The sequence below is a fragment of the Erpetoichthys calabaricus genome, chromosome 8 (assembly GCF_900747795.2).
Source record: "Erpetoichthys calabaricus chromosome 8, fErpCal1.3, whole genome shotgun sequence".
Taxonomy (NCBI): domain Eukaryota; kingdom Metazoa; phylum Chordata; class Cladistia; order Polypteriformes; family Polypteridae; genus Erpetoichthys; species Erpetoichthys calabaricus.
In genome coordinates this window covers 188,418,192-188,438,478 of record NC_041401.2, presented here as the reverse complement: position 1 = coordinate 188,438,478, position 20,287 = coordinate 188,418,192, and the positions used below count along the sequence as shown (strand labels likewise).

Sequence of the window (20,287 nt, the reverse complement as noted above, 5' to 3'; positions counted from 1 at the left end):
CCTATATAATTTTAATTAGATGGATCATTTCGTTTGGTCAAGAGTATACAGACGAGAAGTGGCAGAGAAAAACTTACATACTGCAGGGGTCACAGAAGTCAGAGAGTATACTTTAGTTAGTGAGATATCAACAAGGTAAAACTTTTTTTTTTTATATAAAGCAAACACACAGCATGTTATGAGTCTTTTTATTTACCTTCACCAATCATTGAAACTCCAATAGACATTCCCATGAATTTGCTTTTTGTCCATACATGAGTATTCACGCACATTTTCCTCTCCTCACATTCTGCATAAAATCCAGACACAGGTGGATGATGGGAAACCTGTTCTCCAATGAATCGCACGTGATAGTATTCTGACAACTCTTTTGATCCTTCTGAGCCAGACTTGTTCATATTGCATTGTGATGAGACACCACTTTTCTGTGAAGAAATTTTATCTTTAGGTATCCTCCATGAACAGCGGAAGGTTTCTCCTATGATGGGGTTGTATGGTTTCTTTGCTATGGCTCCCTTGCGTCCTTCATGGAAAGAAGTGAGGTAATACTCCACAAATCGTATCATTCGCTCCTCTGGGCTTGCGCCATTTGTAATAGCAATAAAGAGATCTGGATGGGACATAAAATCTGCATACATTTCCAATAATGAGCGCTTTTCCAAAATAAATGTAGGAAGAACCACCTGGGAAAGAAAAACAGTATTTAGATTTATTATTGAATTATGCAAACTCACCAGTAATGTTAAGTTTTTTAAGGTTGCGTTATGTCATTTAAAAAAAAAAAAAAAAAGCACTCAAGAACTGCAAATTTCTTTAAAACTCCCATCAAAATGTACTCACTCCAATACATTAGTTATTTATTGCAGCAAGAAGTGAAAAATAACTAGAGATTGGTGATTCACTATAATCTGTGAACCTGGTAGCTTTTAAACACACACTGACAGAGCTTGTTAGTTAAATAAATACAACCGAATCCAGAAACAGAATGGTCTTTCTGTTATAGAATAAATAAAATAAAACAATATAATAACAACTAAAGATTAACGGTACATTATGTTTAAATAAAAAAAACATTAATCTTAATAGGGAACTTGACGTTAAGTTTCAGATTAACAAAGGTTAATTGAAAAGTAGTGTTCGTCAGTAGAAAATATGGTCTTATGTGATTTCCTTTGTTTATAACAAACAAAAAAAAACAATGTACTAATAAAAAAATTACTGGGAATGCTCTTTATAACCTGAATCTTACTCAACACTAATCTGCTCTAGCTATTATGCGGTTTAATGCAGTATACAGTGGTGTGAAAAACTATTTGCCCCCTTCCTGATTTCTTATTCTTTTGCATGTTTGTCACACAAAATGTTTCTGATCATCAAACACATTTAACCATTAGTCAAATATAACACAAGTAAACACAAAATGCAGTTTTTAAATGATGGTGTTTATTATTTAGGGAGAAAAAAAATCCAAACCTACATGGCCCTGTGTGAAAAAGTAATTGCCCCCTTGTTAAAAAATAACCTAACTGTGGTGTATCACACCTGAGTTCAATTTCCGTAGCCACCCCCAGGCCTGATTACTGCCACACCTGTTTCAATCAAGAAATCACTTAAATAGGAGCTGCCTGACACAGAGAAGTAGACCAAAAGCACCTCAAAAGCTAGACATCATGCCAAGATCCAAAGAAATTCAGGAACAAATGAGAACAGAAGTAATTGAGATCTATCAGTCTGGTAAAGGTTATAAAGCCATTTCTAAAGCTTTGGGACTCCAGCGAACCACAGTGAGAGCCATTATCCACAAATGGCAAAAACATGGAACAGTGGTGAACCTTCCCAGGAGTGGCCGGCCGACCAAAATTACCCCAAGAGCGCAGAGACGACTCATCCTAGAGGTCACAAAAGACCCCAGGACAACGTCTAAAGAACTGCAGGCCTCACTTGCCTCAATTAAGGTCAGTGTTCACGACTCCACCATAAGAAAGAGACTGGGCAAAAACGGCCTGCATGGCAGATTTCCAAGACGCAAACCACTGTTAAGCAAAAAGAACATTAGGGCTCGTCTCAATTTTGCTAAGAAACATCTCAATGATTGCCAAGACTTTTGGCAAAATACCTTGTGGACTGATGAGTCAAAAGTTGAACTTTTTGGAAGGCAAATGTCCCGTTACATCTGGCGTAAAAGGAACATCATACCAACAGTAAAATATGGTGGTGGTAGTGTGATGGTCTGGGGTTGTTTTGCTGCTTCAGGACCTGGAAGGCTTGCTGTGATAGATGGAACCATAAATTCTACTGTCTACCAAAAAATCCTGAAGGAGAATGTCCGGCCATCTGTTCGTCAACTCAAGCTGAAGCGATCTTGGGTGCTGCAACAGGACAATGACCCAAAACACACCAGCAAATCCACCTCTGAATGGCTGAAGAAAAACAAAATGAAGACTTTGGAGTGGCCTAGTCAAAGTCCTGACCTGAATCCAATTGAGATGCTATGGCATGACCTTAAAAAGGCGGTTCATGCTAGAAAACCCTCAAATAAAGCTGAATTACAACAATTTTGCAAAGATGAGTGGGCCAAAATTCCTCCAGAGCGCTGTAATAGACTCATTGCAAGTTATCGCAAACGCTTGATTGCAGTTATTGCTGCTAAGGGTGTCCCAACCAGTTATTAGGTTCAGGGGGCAATTACTTTTTCACACAGGGCCATGTAGGTTTGGATTTTTTTTTCTCCCTAAATAATAAAAACCACCATTTACAAACTGCATTTTGTGTTTACTTGTGTTATATTTGACTAATGGTTAAATGTGTTTGATGATCAGAAACATTTTGTGTGACAAACATACAAAAGAATAAAAAATCAGGAAGGGGGCAAATAGTTTTTCACACCACTGTACATATGTGACAGATCTTACCTCAGATACATATGAATTACTAAGCATGTTAGGGACAGCCATCCATCAAAACTCAAACCTTTTAACCAGTTCGGTGTTATGTAGGCAACAACCTATGTATACAAACCAGAGCCGCACAAGGCACCAGTCTACTGCATAAAGCACTCTAATGCACATCCATTTTCCCCTCGCACAGAGTCAATTTAGTGCTACCTATCCAGCGTGTCTTTGAGAAAAACCACAGACACAGAGAGGAAATTGGTAACTGAGAAAGTAAAAAAATAAAACAAGGACCAATATCAATTACAGAATCATTTGAAAAAAGTGTTCAAGTTATTCTAAAATGACTAACCTATCACCATCTTTCATTGTTTCTGCTATAGTTTGTGACATTTGCTGCCTTTACAGAAATGCTAAAAAATAAAACTATAAAGTTTTAAAATTAAAGTTCTTCCCCATTTTTCACTTGAAAAATGCGCTTTGCTGAAAGAGACCAAATAAAAAAAAAAAAAAAAAAAAAAAAAAAAAGGGGAAAAAAATGAAAATTCTATTCTTAACTAGTTGATTACCCAGTGGCTTTGCTCACTGAGTGCAAGGGAAAAAAATAAAATGTAGTCTATAAGTTATTAAACAGTAAAACATTAACATTTAAGAAGTGAAGATACATTGAGCACTACTGGAGTGGTTTCGGGTAAACTACATTTTAAAGGCGCTATAACACAACAGGTAAGTAGTAGATCCCTTATGAAAGGCGCTACAACAACAACAACAACAACATTTATTTATATAGCACATTTTCATACAAAAAGTAGCTCAAAGTGCTTTACATAATGAAGAGAAGAAAAATAAAAGACAAAATAAATTAAAATAAGACAACATTAATTAACATAGAAAGGAGTAAGGTCCGATGGCCAGGGTGGACAGAAAAAACAAAAAAAAAACTCCAGAAGGCTGGAGAAAAAAATAAAATCTGTAGGGGTTGATTCAGGCCACGAGACCGCCCAGTCCCCTTTGGGCATTCTACCTAACATAAATGAAATACACGACCGCTGTGGTATAGAAATTACATTTTCTATGTGATCGTCCAAATTTTTGCCTGACAGCCTTGTACTACATGCCTGTGATTTACTTGTTAAAATAATTAATCACAAAAGCAAACTTGAATGTTGTGGGGTTTTAGTGACCCGAACTTACCTTAAGGAACAGTAAATAGTTCTGCAGGGCAATTTACAAACAGAGTCCTGCTTCGATAGCGCCGATTACACTCATTCGCAAAGATTTCCACTCTCCCAGGAGCTGACAGGGGACTTGAAGTGTCACAACAGTGCGAGAAGAGAGGATGCTGCCCGAAACTGCAAAGCTCTTGACTCGGCGGAGCAGCCCGATATTCCGCGTCTCCCAGCGTCCACTTTGTTCTCACGTCCCCTCGCAGCTGAAGGTGGTTTCGTCTTCACATTGTTTACAGCTCGGCGCAATTAAAAAGTAGAAAGACGCAAAGCTGTTTTCCTCATCTCTTTTACTATCAAGTACTGCCAACTAAAAAAAGTTACAATGTGGCAGTTTCAGCAACAGTCACGTGGACGAATAAATAAAACTTCTCTCTCAGAACGCGCTTGGTGGCGGATGGCTCAGCACTGTAGTCCAGACAGGAGGGGTGGGAGAGGGTGACGCGGGGTGCACACAAATAACAACAATTCGTAAAGACGATATAATAATGGTGCCCACAAACGAAGTGATTAGTTCCTGTATTATAATATATTCTGTGGTCATAGGTAATTTCCATATCACGTGGTCATACGTAATTTGTGTTTCAAACGCAAAAAGAATTTTATATATATATATATATAGATAAGACCTATTTGAAAAATCAGAGTCAAATATATTCTAGCTGGTAATAAACATTACAAATATCCAGATGTTAAAAGGAGTCAGTTTTAATAATATGCAATGTTTCTTCCAGAAGATTCATATTAAATTTAAACAAAGATTACAAGAATGTTTCTCATACAGCCCAGAAAGATACTCCTTTTTAAAAATTTTGCATTATATAGGGGATTAATTTTAATTACTTACTCTTGTCAAATCCATCCCCAGCTTTAGCTGGGATAACAGGTGTAAGATAACACTGCGTTGCTCTTCCACAGCACCCAAGTCATCTTCTTTGTCATCAAAAGAATCCTCTAGTTCATCATCTGTGTCAATTTCATCTTGTTCCTGAATACAAACAACACTCTTTTACTACAAAGTATTTGGGACAGCATGATCTTATATTAGTTCTTATTTAAATGATTATGAGACTTGGCCTGCAACTTATTCAAAGAGATAAACCCAGTCCCAAAATCTACACAATACCACATACCCAACGCTGCTGCAGGATGTATGCATGAATCAAATCACTTAAGTCGTAACCATGCCATGCACCTTCATCCCCACAACAGCCACAAACGGAACAAGAGTAAGAGGAGCAAGTGAAAAATGATTCTACTTTGGAATAATGTCTTTAAACCAATTCTTGTGTTATTACTACAACTGTCATATAATAAGCATTTCCTGAATACCCCTTTGGATGTATTTATTTCTGACCATTGAATTATTTGATGTGGTGTATGTCATAAACATACATAATACAGTAAACAAAGTAAGGATGATAATAGCAACAACAACATCCCACAAATGGTAAACTATCCATCCATCCATCCATTTTCCAACCCACTGAATCCGAACACAGGGTCACGGGGGTCTGCTGGAACCAATCCCAGCCAACACAGGGCACAAGGCAGGAACCAATCCCGGGCAGGGTGCCAACCCACCGCAGGACACACACAAACACACCCACACACCAAGCACACACTAGGGCCAATTTAGAATCGCCAATCCACCTAACCTGCATGTCTTTGGACTGTGGGAGGAAACCGGAGTGCCAAATGGTAAACTACTTATGCATTATTTGTTAAATTTGTACAAAAGACTAAAGTCAAGGCATCTCACAGCTACCATGTAAACACTATTACAAAATGTTGTGATACTAGTCATAACAGATCTAAACTGTTTACTGAAAAGACACAACAGTAACCTGAAGAACAGTGGCATATGAAGGGTCGGCCAAAACCTTTAATTTCGGTCTAGAAGAGTGACTATTTGGTTGAGTGACAGACATCCATTGCTTTTTAAAATCATTCAATGCCATTAGGCTTACATGTTTCTTGGTCCTGGCAGGAATACTACTATAACATACTATTTGTAGAAAAGAATCACTACTTTTTATGACACTACAAATTTCATTAGCTGTCACAGAAAGAGCAGCTCCTCATTTCACTAACAGGAAAGATGTTTAGCCGTAAGGTTTTACACTGATAATACGTAGTATTAATCAAAAATAAGTTGAAATCTCTGAAGACCTTAGTGAGTTGAAAGGAGTTTGATTTGCTGTGTGGTTAGTCGATCAATATCTACCCTGCCACAATACAAGTAATAGTGTACGCAATCAAACAAAAGGCATGCTTCTGCGGATATGCATTTAATGCATAATAACAAAAAATAGATCAAATTCTAGTTTTAAAACTGTGAGCTGGATGCTGTGACCTGGCAACCTTGCAGCTTAAAAATTACTGCCTAAACTGCAATGCAGCCTGTAAACAAAAAGGTCAATTTGCATTTCCAAACAACTTTCATTTTGTGTTTTCCCTGTCAAACATGTATGCTTGCTTAAGCATTTTGGTTAGTCCTTTAATAATTTAGTTTCTGCAGACAGAAACATCTCATTTATATTAAATGGATTTTTGTGAAGGGTGGCAATAGTTTATTTTATTTTGCATAGATCATACAAAAACTAGACACACAGGTCATTCAGTTCTATTTTTTTATTATTTTTTTTTTACTGTTTCTTAAATTGTAAGCTTAACCAAGAAGATTGAGGAAGTTTTATTTTATGGTTTTGTTTATTTTAAAGAATAGGTAACACTGCCTATGGGCCTCATTTGCATACTTTCCACTTTTTGACATAATGTGTCTTACTTTTCAGGTTATTTTAGTCTCAGGCTCCCCAAAATGTTACAGTTGGATTTAAATATTTCAGAACATAAATTTCCAATTTGTGTGTACATTATTTCGTTTTGTATTACTGAATAGGAATTGTGCATCTTAGTTAATTTCTAATGAGCACTACAATACTATATTTGGATTAAACAGGTTACAAAAATGGAAATATTAATTTGCATCAACCAAAACTGTATACTCAGCATTTTGTGGACTTTAATTTGTTTTAAACTGTATATGTCCAATTTAAGATTAGAAGCATTTAAACAAAGAACTTATTATGCTATCTACAGTGGTTTAAATCGGTGCTGCCATAAGCCATAACACACAATTAGAATAACAAAAGCACAAAATATCTTTTACACAACATATTCTAAATAGAAAATGATACAAAATGTTTATACTTTTACTGTTAAAGATCATGCAATATATTTAACTGTAAAGACATTGCCCCTTATTTAACTGTTTCTAAAAATAAATTGAAGTAAAAAATTTTAGAACTAAAATAAATACACACCATGGTTAAGTCGACATGTTCTGCAATATCCTGGTTGTGGCATGCATCTTCTGACTTGTTGTCATCAGTTGAGAAACTCTGGTGAGTACTCCCATTTTTAAGGTGATCTGAGAGAGGAAGCCTAGGTTCCAGCCACTCAATAGTTGCTGACCCTGGAACAACAGGTAGTTCTGACTCAAAACTGTTCATAGTCTAAATCGCCAAAAGCTAATGGCTATACAATAAAAAATTATATCTCCATTAGTTTGCCAAAAAAAATCAATAGGAAAAAGAAGAATCTGCAGGCAAAGATTTGCTGAAAAGGGCGAAGAAAAACACAAATACACACAGGAAAAAAAACAGAGCCCCACCCAGTGCAGTTGTACATTCACCTGATTGGTTAAAGTTAACATGCAAGAAAGTAGAACTCCATGAAATATGAACAAGAGTAACCAGATCTTCAAAGATACCTATGTCCAAGTAAAACAGACTGGAACAAACACGGTCTTTGATAGCATATTTCAGCTGCTGTACTATCATTCTAATCAGATTTTAAAAAATACTGTGTTGTGAATACTATTATAAATATATATAAAAGTTAAGCAATTTTACCAAATTTAATTTTGGTATTCAAAAAAAGCACTGTATAGTTTGTACTTTGAACACTGATCAGTTTTAATTATTTTCTGAAATGAAAAATATGAATAAATTAGCTATAACTGACATCTTCTCACAAATTCAAAAATTAAAATACCTTTCCCTCTTATAGAAAGAAACAACAAACTTGAGACCTGTCAACCTGCCCAGGTAATGATTCTCAGTTTCTCCAGTTACATTTGCACACCACTTGCAGTAGATTAATTCCCTCATTAATTATGAAATAATATTCCGCTCCCTTTTACAAAAGCTGACACAAGAAGCCGATTCTATTCAGACCACTGAAGGCTTACAGGATTAAGTAAACTGAAAGCCTAGTTATGCAAAGTCTTGTTTGCCATTAATCTCAAAATAAAGCGTTTGCTTCAATTTAAAGCTCACGTTAAAAATGCATTAATGAAATAAGAAGCGATATAAAGTGCCTTTTCCAAAAAGAAACTTACATGACAGAAATCAGGCTGACTGGTTTTGAGTTCATATACACTGATGTATTCTATAATAATTGAAGATAACATGCTTTAATATTTACAAAAACTAAAACAATGAAATTAAGTGCCTCACATTTTCCTTTAAGCTACTAGAAACAGTGACAAGAGCACAGATAGTTGCAAACAGCCACACCAAAATGTGATGTAACAGTGGTGGCAGTTGCTATTTAAAATACAGAACCAAAAAAGCCTGTTTATCCACAAAGCAAAGACTTCAATAATGTTCCTTCCTTTTTTTTTGAGTGTATTAAGACAGTGATTTAGAAATGACAATGCATCATAAGTGTGCATTACAGGCTGCACTAACCAATTAAAACTGTAGCCTGCAATGTTATTTTTACATTAATGGTTACTCTGTTCTTCTGGTTTATTACCATTGTTCATGTGGACTTTACAGTGTAGTATTACTCAGAATGCAACACAGCCAGTCTTTGATCAGATCACAATTAAAATCAACTGTCCATGGTCACAAAGAAACGGAGCTGTACCAAGGATGAGCTGGAACTCCACCACAGGACACATTGAACTCTTAGGCATGAACTGCAGTTATGTCCCAAGCCACTTCTGACAGTACATTAATGTAATATATAACATACAATTTTAGTAAAGATTAAAATATACATAAAAGTTAGATGAAACAATCAACAGGAACCTGTGTTTGAAAGTATTAATATACAAGAAACTTAACATATTGTTTTGCCTGTATATCTAGTTAACCAACACTCCTGCTGTAACATAATTTAGACTCAATAAACTCTTAAAGACATAAAAAAAGAGCTGTTTCTCAGTTCTCCCCCATTGACTGGTTAAATTTAAGCAATTGAATTTTCCTTTTAGTGAATAATATACCCAGAAGCATCCAATCTATCTTGAATAAATTTTACTGGAGAACAATTTGATTATTTACTGTTTTATTTATAATCCTTTTAGTTAATAATAAACCCAGAAGCATCCAATCTGTCTTGAATAAATTTTGCTGGAGAACAATTTGATTATTTACTGTTTAATTTATAATCCTATCAATTGTGATGCAATGATTAATTGTAATATTTGTATATTACTTACAGAATTAGTGATGTATTTCTTAAACTTATCCATCAGTTAAAAAATGGAATGCTTGCTTTACAGTGTGTGCATGCCTAATAGTTGGGTGAGATTGTCTGAAATGCTTCTTTCAATATGGCCGTCTAAATTCTAAACTGAAATAATGACATCTACAAACAAATAATGATCCCAAAAAATAATGAATGCTACTTGGATTGATTTTCTTGTAAAATAAAAAGTATGGCTGAGCCCTGCACCTTTCTTCTCTCATTTCCATAACTAAACATTCAAACAGTACCGGTCTTTACTGGTTAAAACGTAGGACAGCACTTGACAATACTCATCACTTTACAGTTCCGAAAGGGAACAGTAACTTTGCTTATAATCTTAATCTTATAAAACTTCCTCTCTGATTTTGTTATACTGTATACCTGACATTCTGAAGAAACGAGGTGAATCGGACTGGGGAGTTTGTTGGGCTTATCCTATATAGAATATGTAAAATGTGAAGTAGTAGACAAACAAATTACAATAGTCAAGAATGAATATGGAATAATAAAACAAAGGACTCATTTGTAAATCTCAATGCTCCTGTTGACAGGCCACTGATCTAAATCAACTATTTTACACCCCAACTGAATCAATCAGGAGTCTCTAAATTGTCAAAAACTAACCACTGAAGTAATGAACTACAGTACTTCATTTACAAGCCCTGAGAGGTGTACACAGATTTAAAAGTAGTAAATTATTTTAAGAAAGCAATCCACATTTTAAATTACAAAACCTTAAGCAATTAATATACCATCAACACATGTAGTCTATTTTTCAAATAAAAGGCACGTAAGAAAAATCTGATCCCCTTAACCTGATGGAGAATAGGAAGAAACTTTATCATTGCATTACCCATGTAACATTATTGTCATTTAAGATATAAGCTCCAATATAAGCCTTTGCCCAGTACCTAAATATACGAAAAAAAAACTGTCTAAGAAGTCATTAAATGCAAATGCATACTTTTGTGTTAATATACAATTTAATGTGCTTTAAGTCCCACCACAACGTTGCAGGAAGCACTGGAATTGCAGCATTTTGCCCTTTTAGCACAGATTACTAATTTAAGAAATACAATAGAAAAGTATTGAATAGTTGTGTTGTATTTTGCATCTTTCGAATTACAACTGCAAAAACAACTTATCCAGCCTGTCATTGGAGCAGTTTAGACAACTGTTAAGCCACTGATGGTATGTCTCCCGATTTCATATACTATATTCTGAATTTTTGAATTTACCCAAAGCAATGTACAAAGTCAACTGTACTGTAGCTTATTTACATGTTTTTTGTTTTTAAACAACTGAAATACAATTGGATTAAATGACTTGCTTTTAATTCTAATACCCATTACATACTTCCTTCATTTGTAATTTAAATAGTTCTAGTTGAGATTAATATAACGAAACACCTAAACATATAAAGGCGATTATACAGACAAAAATGCTTCAGTTACAGGTCACTTTCATTAAATATTTTTTACTATTAAAGTGTAACAATGTTCACAGATAAGATTAACAATTTACATCACTATTTCAAATCAGTCCAGTCACTGAAGTGGCATATATTGTATTTTAAGATATACAAAATATAAATAAACAGGACACACATTACTGAAATATGTTAGACACTTGATCCTCTGAGATTTTTCATTTGAATAACAAGTGTGTCTGTAAAGGACACCCTGCACTAATATGCCTAAATGGTGCCATCTGTTGGCTTTTGACGTTTTTTAAATGCGTTTTCCCAAAGCATTTTTATTTACATTGAAGTGCAAATATTGTTTGAAAATTCCCTGTTTACAAAGGAAGTGTGTACTAAATTTAAGAGTTTTAAAAATAAAACTTAAGTTATTTACAAATTACTTATTTAAATATACAATAACCTGGAAAATAAACGTATTTAAATACTGATACTCAGGAATTATTCTAATTAAATTACACATTGTCTCACCAGGTAGAGAACATTTCTGTTGCGCAATTTGTTGGAGTTGTAAAATGTGAAAGCAGTCATTCAAGCAGTTCATGGTGGCCATTGAAGTTGCTTTTAGCATAAGCAGGTCCTGGTCCAATGGAGAGACATCAACAGAGGATGGTAAACCTTCAATCATCTGGATCAAGTCCTTATGCTGTCCTTCAGCTTGTGACATCATCTAAAAATAAAGTAAGAGAAATTTAAAGTTAGGTGCTTTTAAGTTAAATGTTCAAGCTGTACATTCTAAAAAAAATCTTGCAAAGAAAAGTTACAACAGCAATTTAGTGTCAAAGTATACTTATTTGTATAACTCTAGTCATGAGCAGCATATAATTAATACCCTAAGTTCTTGTCTATAAGCCGGACTCATGTATTAGCCGGAGACCAAAAATCATACGAATTTTTAAAATAAAATCGTATCATAGATAAGCCGGACTCATGGATAAGCCGAACGTACTATAACCTATAACTAATAGAAGGGAGGGAGGTCAGTGGTCTCACTCGCGCCCATTTAATTTCTTTAAGGGGGGAGAGAGTGTGAGATACTGCCGTCTCTCTCACTCCCCGCATGGCGCGGTTGGAGCGGCCGGAGCGCGTTCTTTCTGCTCTGGGCGTCGCCGAGTCAACACGAGCGCGTAGCGGTCATTTAAATTGTGATTTTATATGTAAGCATATTTAAATATATATCGCGGATTTCTGCGGACAATGGGTCTTTTAATTTCTGGTACATGCTTCCTCAGTTGGTTTGCCCAGTTGATTTCATACAAGGGACGCTATTGGCAGATGGCTGAGAAGCTACCCGGCTTACTGTTCTCTCTCTCTTGCGCTGACTATCTGTGATCCTGACGTATGGGGATTGAGCAGGGGGGCTGTTTGCACACCTAGACGATATGGACGCTTGTCTAAAAATGCTGAAAGATTATCTTCACGTTGCTATCTTTTGTAAAGCTGATTCCTGAAAAGACATGCTGCACAGTGCTTCGCATACTTAAAAGCTCGAAGGGCACGTATTGATTTTTGACTGAAAAACAAACTCTCCCTCTCTCTCTCTTTGTCTGCTCCTGACGGAGGGGGTGTGAGCTGCCGCCTTCAACAGCTTTGTGCCGCGGTGCTTCGCATACTTAAAAGCCAAACAGACATATTGATTTGTTTGCTTGACTCCTTTGAAGAGGAAGATATGTTTGCATTCTTTTAATTGTGAGACGGAACTGTCATCTCTGTCTTGTCATGGAGCACAGTTTAAACTTTTGAAAAAGAGACAAATGTTTGTTTGCAGTGTTTGAATAACGTTCCTGTCTCTCTACAACCTCCTGTGTTTCTGCGCAAATCTGTGACCCAAGCATGACAATATAAAAATAACCATATAAACATATGGTTTCTACTTCGCGGATATTCTTATTTCGCGGGTGGCTCTGGAACGCAACCCCCGCGATGGATGTATAAGCCGGACTTATGTATAAGCCGATATTCTATTTTTTCATTTTCACAACTTTTTTCCTTAGATAAGCCGCGGCTTATTGACAAGAACTTAGGGTAGTATGTTACTGTGATTTACGGTTTTACTGGTTATGTATTCACACACAAAGGTACTTTAACTTGTATTAGTAGTATTAGACATTAAAAGCTAGGAAAGAAAGTCAACTTTCTGATATAAACAGAGAAAATCCTTTATGTAATCAAAGATCTGCCAGAACATTTTAGTTACAGATAAAGAAGAAATAATGGGTATCCAAGCTAAATGTACTGTTTATTGGACTCATAATTATAAATAATATTTGAATAAGATTATAGAGAGATCAGATAATTCAGCTAATGCTGCTGCTCAGTGACTTGCCATCACAAACATCAAGTGTTGTCCTGATATAATTCAGTAAACCGTATTTAGCCTCTTAACCTTTACTCCCAACCAAGCCCCCTAGACACAAATGAAAAGCCAACACAAATGCTGGTCACTGAAATAAAAGAACCTTGAAAAGTATCACTTCCTTTGATTAGAGTTATTAGTAACACATACATACACACACATGCTGTGGGGCTTTGCTTGAAATTTTTTGGTTAATGTTATTAATCAAGCATCCAAAAAAATGATCAGATATTGATGATGTTTATTTAAATTGCACTGATAGAAAAAAAAAAACAGCATCTTTTATGTATTTAATATTACATAGTATATTGATATAAGCCAAGTAACAACAGTTAAATTACAGGGGCTATTTTTTTGCCTTTATTAAAAGAAAAATATCAATGAACCATATTTGAACAATGATTTGATGGCTGCCATATTAACTATCCACTGATCATAGTGCAGAGTATTGTAAAGTGTGTGGCAGTGTTGTGTATTGTTAAGACATGCAAGAAAAAAAAAAATCACTGCAAATTGCACTGCATGCAAAAACTGTTTTATGTGTTATTCTCTCTACACATGATAATAAACTTGAACTGCACTATGTGATGTCATGTATTATCAGCAGTGTCAAGGTTAGTTAAACTACTGTTTTTATCAAGGTAAAGACATTAAAAAGGAGAACCGACAACTGCACACCAATAAAATGTAGAAACTGAATTTGCAGTTTCCCAGCAAAAATGTATTCATAATACTTGTTCACTCAAAGGACAAACATCCCATTTTGAGATAAAGTTTGACAAGTGCTAGAACAAAGATTTATCACAAGCATGTCTATGAAAAAATTTACCAATATGTGAACCATGGTGAGAGCTCGCTTCTGTGAATGATGCAGTCCTTTTTATTACATTGAACGTATGAAACAATAAAGGTTGACTCAGGAAACACTATTAAGTGCACTTTATATTATCCTACAGAACAAAACCTTGGGAGTCTATTTGCTTACTACAAGATTTTAGCACAAAATTGCTCATCTATGATCAATACTCACATTTAAAAAAATAACGTTCATCCTTTATGAGCTTAGATATGCATTTTATTTCTTTAGTCTATCATTATTACCCTATATGTTTAAGCTGATCTGCATACCTACAAAACAAAGAGCTGCAATAAACAATTATCAGAAAAAAACTACATTTTATGCGTTATTCTAAAAATGTTGTTTTTTTCGTTTTAGAAGTAGTTCCCTTTACTTAAGAAACAAGCAATGAAAAAGCTACAGATCACAAATTACAAGTATAAAGTTTTCAAGTAAAAGTAGCAAATATAGCAGACAAATAAATATTTTAACCTTACTACAAGTACAGAAAGTGTGAATACTGTTGCAGCCCTAAAATTTCATAGCAGTGGTAAACTACCAAGCATAAAAAATAACTTGCTTCTTGTTTTTTTATTATGACCTATAAATCTTGCTTGCACATGTTGATACAGTGTGTTTAACAACTGAGGCACAGATGTTATAGTAGAACAATAAGAATAATCATTGTACCACTCTCCACCTCCACACAAGTTTTCTCTGGGTGCTCTGGTTTCCCCCATAGTCCAAGGACATTCAGGTTAAAACTATGTCAAATTAGAGGTCTTTTTCAGTAATTTTCATTCGTAGCCTTTATTTATGTAACCTTATCCAGTCAGAGGTCATCATGGGCAAGCACATGTGAAACCAGTCATCTAATGTGACATACCCAAAGATTCAAACCAACTAGTCTCTGACTGGCTAGGATAAAATCAGACTGGTTTGATTTTCTCTTTGGTCACAGTGGCAAGCTCTTTCCATACGAGAGTTGAGAACCAATGAGCATTCAAGCCTGAAGTAGAATGCACAGAATGCATCAATGAGGGATAAGGAACACATGCGTTTTGAACTATAAAAACAGAAGAGAATCTTGTCTTTCTGATGACTGGCGTTTTATGTACTAAAACAGAATGCACCACATCTATTAACTTTTTACACAGTGCTGGCTCCATTGGGGAGCACGGGTTCTGTGGCTCTCAGTAACAGAAAAGAAGCTTGTCTGTCTGATTTCTTATATTTTACATACTATAATACAATGAAAAAAATAAAGGGCACAGATTGCTACTGAACTCACTGCAGCTTTTAACTATGTGCATCATTGGCTCCGCTGGGCAGCACGCTATGTATGAGTTGTCACAAAATGGGGCGAGCATGACTGTCCTGGAATATTGGCACTCAAGTCAGTAAATGCAATATGGGTAGCGATTTTCAGTCATGTAATCTGACGTGGTGTAACAAAGAGACGAGCAAATGTAATTGGCATTACTAAATTGTCCCGGGTGAATGTGCGCATGTGTGTGATCACCCTGTGATGTACTGGCCACCATCCAACTACCCAAGTGAATGACTGCTGGAAAAGACTCCAGTTGCACCACAACCCTGAGTGGGATAAGCGGGTTATGGAAATGGAATGATAGACCACAGACACATATTAAAAAAAGTACTAAAAACACATACTCTAAGAAAAGATCTGCTTTTAAAATGAGAAATAACTGCAGAGTGAAAAAACAGACTTTAAAATACACAACAAATCAGTCTTCATTATAAGAACTGTAACAGATTCTGTGTTAAAACACAATCAAATCTTACATCAGGCTTTCAAAAAAAAATAAAATAAAGAAAAAATTAGAATTAAGGAATTTAAAGGGTCTTTTTACATATTGATGAAAAAGGATGAAAGGAAACTAAGAAAAGACTACAGACGCATATTTTGCATAAACTAGGCAGAAAACAAAAAATCCTACCTCCTGGACATCCACTAAGTGGTCAGGCTGTTGAGATCTTTTGACTGTCAAAGTTTTATGTTGTGACACACTGAAGAAAGAAGCCATATTCTGACTGGATCTTCTCTGTAGTATTGGTGAGCTGCTGCAGCCTTGTGAGGCGATCGAGAAACTGCGAGATTTTAGAGGTGGATTATTCTAATGGGAACAAAGAAAACTATCAAGTTAACCTTAACCTTGTTTTTTTGCATTAAGACATTTACATGAAAAAATACAGTAATACGTTGTCAAGTAATCCCCCCTCTTCACTATAATTACATGTCAAGATGTTTTGTGAATTTAAATACAGTATATAAAAATCACTAGTTAATGCATTTGGAACCAACCTCAATTTTCCATAAAGCTTTGTTAATAGTATTCCTTTTAGTTACATAAAAATTTGAAATGTTACACATTAAAATTAGGTAAAGGTGCAGCAACTCAAGCGCAATTAATACCTGCAGTTATAACTGTTAGCAAGTGAGTGATGTCTAGGCGATATTGGAATGAACTATACATATACATACATATACATATATATATATACATATATATATATATATATACATATATATATATATATATATATATATATATATATATATATATATATATATATATATATATATATATATATACAGTCATGAAAAAATCTGGGAAACCCTCTCAGCCTGTACAATAATTGACTCTACTTTCAACAAAAAAAAGATAACAGTGGTATGTCTTTCATTTTTTAGTACTGGGGTGTTTTCCAAACAAAGATTTTTAGTGAAGCAGTATTTAGTTGTATGAAATTAAATCAAATGTGAAAAACTGGCTGTGCACAAATGTGGGTCCCCTTGTAATTCTGCTGATTTGAATGCATGTAACTGCTCAATGCTGATTACTTACAACACCAAATTGGTTGGATTAGCTTGTTAAGCCTTGAACTTCATAGACAGGGGTGCCAAATCATGAGAAAAGTTATTTAAGGTTGTAAATTGCAAGTTGTGCTTCCTTCCCTTTGACTCTCCTCTGAAGAGTGACAGCATTGGATCCTCAAAGCAACTCTCAAAAGATCTGAAAACAAAGATTGTTCAGTCTCATGTTTTAGGAGAAGGCTACAAAAAGCCATCTCAGAGGTTTCAACGGTCAGCTTCAACTGTAAGGAATGGAATCAGGAAATGGAAGGCCACAGGCACAGTTGCTGTTAAACCCAGCAAGTCTGGCAGGCCAAGAAAAATACAGGAGCGGCATATGCGCAGGATTGTGAGAATGGTTACAGACAACCCACAGATCACCTCCAAAGACCTGCAAGAACATCTTGCTGCAGGTGGTGTATCTGTACATCGTTCCACAATTCAGCGCAATTTGCACAAAGAACATCTGTAGGACAGGGTGACGAGAAAGAAACCTTTTCTGCACTCACACCACAAACAGAGTCGCTTGTTGAATGCCAATGCTCATTTAGATAAACCAGATTCATTTTGGAACAAAGTGCTTTGGACTGATGAGACAAAATTTGAGTTATTTGGTCATCACAAAAAGCGCTTTGCATGGCGGAAGAAGAACACCGCATTCCAAGAAAAACACCTGCTACCTACTGGTGGAGTTTCCATCATGCTGTGGGGCTGTGTGGCTAGTTCAAGGACTGGGGCCCTTGTTAAAGTCGAGGGTCGGATGAATTCAACCCAATATCAACAAATTCGTCAGGACAATGTTCAAGAATAAGTCACAAAGTTGAAGTTACGCAGGGGTTGGATATTCCAACAAAACAATGACCCAAAACACAGTTGGAAATCTACAAAGGCATTCATGCAGATGGAGAAGTACAATGTTCTGGAATGGCTGTCACACTATGGGATGATTTGAAGCAGGCTGTCCATGCTCGGCAGCCATCAAATTGAACTTAACTGGAGAGATTTTGTATGGAAGAATGGTCAAAATACCTCCATCCAGAATCCAGACACTCATCAAAGGGTATAGGAGGCGTCTAGAGGCTGTTATATTTGCAAAAGGAGGCTCAACTAAGTATTGATGTAATATCAAATTTATGCACCTATCTAATTTTGTTATGATGCATATTGTATATTTTCTGTTAATCCAATAAACTTAATGTCACTGCTGAAATACTACCGTTTCCATAAGGCATGTCATATATTACAAGGAAGTTGCTACTTCGAAAGCTCAGCCAATGATAAATAAAAATCCAAAGAATTAAGAGGGGTTCCCAAACTTTTCATATATATATTATATAGACACACACACACACAGATATCCACGTACAGTAAGGGACGCTTTATATATAATAATAATTTTGTTACCTGGCTTCGAATAGGAAATTTTTTAAGACGATGGACCTCAGTTATAGTGTACATCAGTAGTACAATGTAGCTGAATTCTTTTCAGAACACAATACTTGTAGGCTTTTTACCAATGGGGTAATATTGGCAGGCAGCAAGGTGTAGTGGTTAAGGCTTTGGATCTAGGACTACAAACCCCGAGATTGCGGATATAAATTCTGCAGCATTTAGGGAGGGGTGTTAATTTCTTTTTAGATTTTAGCACACATTCATATAATGGTATAATATTGACCAGTGACTACAGTATATTATATTGTATATGAGGAACTAAAAGATCATGGGTTTACCACTATTAATCATGTACATAATCATTAAAAAGATCAGGGGCTGGACACAAAAGATCAGGGGCTAAAACCTTTCTTAGTATAAATGGTTCACCTACATATACCACCATACCAAAGTTGAATTTTTTTAACTAAATGAAAAAGAGTCAGTTGTTGGTGAGTGAGTGACTGAGTGAGTCAACTTTGCATTATATACATTATATGCATGGAGATTTTTTTATCTAGTAAAGAACTGCTTCCGTTTAAATTTTTTCTATTTAAATTGGATAACCACAAATAAGCATCATTGATTGATAAATCTATTAACTTAAACCCAGTGCATTTACTTACTTTGCCCATGGCTTCTGTGTGATGTTGTGTACAGATCTGTAATCTGCTAACCCAGTGCTGTCGCTCTTTTGCATCTGTTGCTAAGGACCAAACAATAAAGCTGATGATGATCACATTAAATAAAATAAAATACAAATATTTAATATTAATGTACCAACATATTAAATTTACAGAGGGAAAAGCAAAACAAGCACCAGTGGTAATAAATACACAATTATGGGTAAAGAATCTTAAAGCAACTGAATTAAAATTAAGACAAAATAAGTATGTTACACATAGCAGCAGTAATTAGTTACTAAAAAAGAAAATTACTAGAATAAAAACCTTCAATTACTTGGAGCCTCAAGGATCCAAGTCTGACATCTCTGATTTCAGCATGGTGCATCCCACAAACAAAAAGTGGCAAAGTGCTTCTTGAACATAAGGTAAATAGCTGAACACAGCATGCATGCAACCTACAGTTAGCTGTGTTTAAAAATACAAAAAACTACACTCAATATGTACTTGGATACCAACAGTTTAACTTCTAATGTTTTTCATTACTGCTGCATATTCTCTAGGACTATAGTAAAGACCATAGGATAGTTAACTGAAAAATATTGTAGCAGTAAAAACAGAGGAATTGAAAAATTAATCCTTCACTAATATTTAAATAAAAATATCTTTTTCAAGTACCTCGAAGCTTGTACTGTTCTCCACTGATTGCATTAACTGTAAAAGTGTGAGAATCTTCATCGCTGGGTGATATAACAGCACCTGCAAGATGCAATGTCCCTCTAGGCTTTTGGCCTCTGGACTGCTCATTTACAAAATATTCTAGCACTCCTGCATCATTATTTAGGACAAAAAACCTGGAAAAGATTAAAACACCTAATAAGCAATACAGGATATACTCTGGGTTTATAGGACTTTAGTACACAAAGCACAGTATTTGACTGTACTGAACAGTGGTTAAAAAAATAAAACCTCAAAAGACAGCCACACTGCTCCATTCCACCCCTCAATTACCAGAACACC

The 20,287-nt window shown here is 35.4% G+C and overlaps 1 protein-coding gene across 2 annotated transcripts in view; it reads right to left on the bottom strand.

Annotated features, from left to right (window-relative positions):
- The window catches only part of osbpl11 (oxysterol binding protein-like 11), a 49,460-nt gene that overhangs the window by 11,160 nt on the left and 18,013 nt on the right, over positions 1–20,287 (bottom strand). For both annotated transcript variants that reach the window (XM_028807987.2, XM_028807986.2), the window contains 7 exons: positions 19,946–20,121; positions 19,271–19,350; positions 16,297–16,473; positions 11,613–11,811; positions 7,444–7,595; positions 4,965–5,105; positions 197–683 (listed from right to left, as the gene is read on the bottom strand). In XM_028807987.2, coding sequence (XP_028663820.1) covers positions 197–683; positions 4,965–5,105; positions 7,444–7,595; positions 11,613–11,811; positions 16,297–16,473; positions 19,271–19,350; positions 19,946–20,121 — 1,412 coding nt within the window. The remainder of the gene's footprint in view (positions 1–196; positions 684–4,964; positions 5,106–7,443; positions 7,596–11,612; positions 11,812–16,296; positions 16,474–19,270; positions 19,351–19,945; positions 20,122–20,287) is intronic.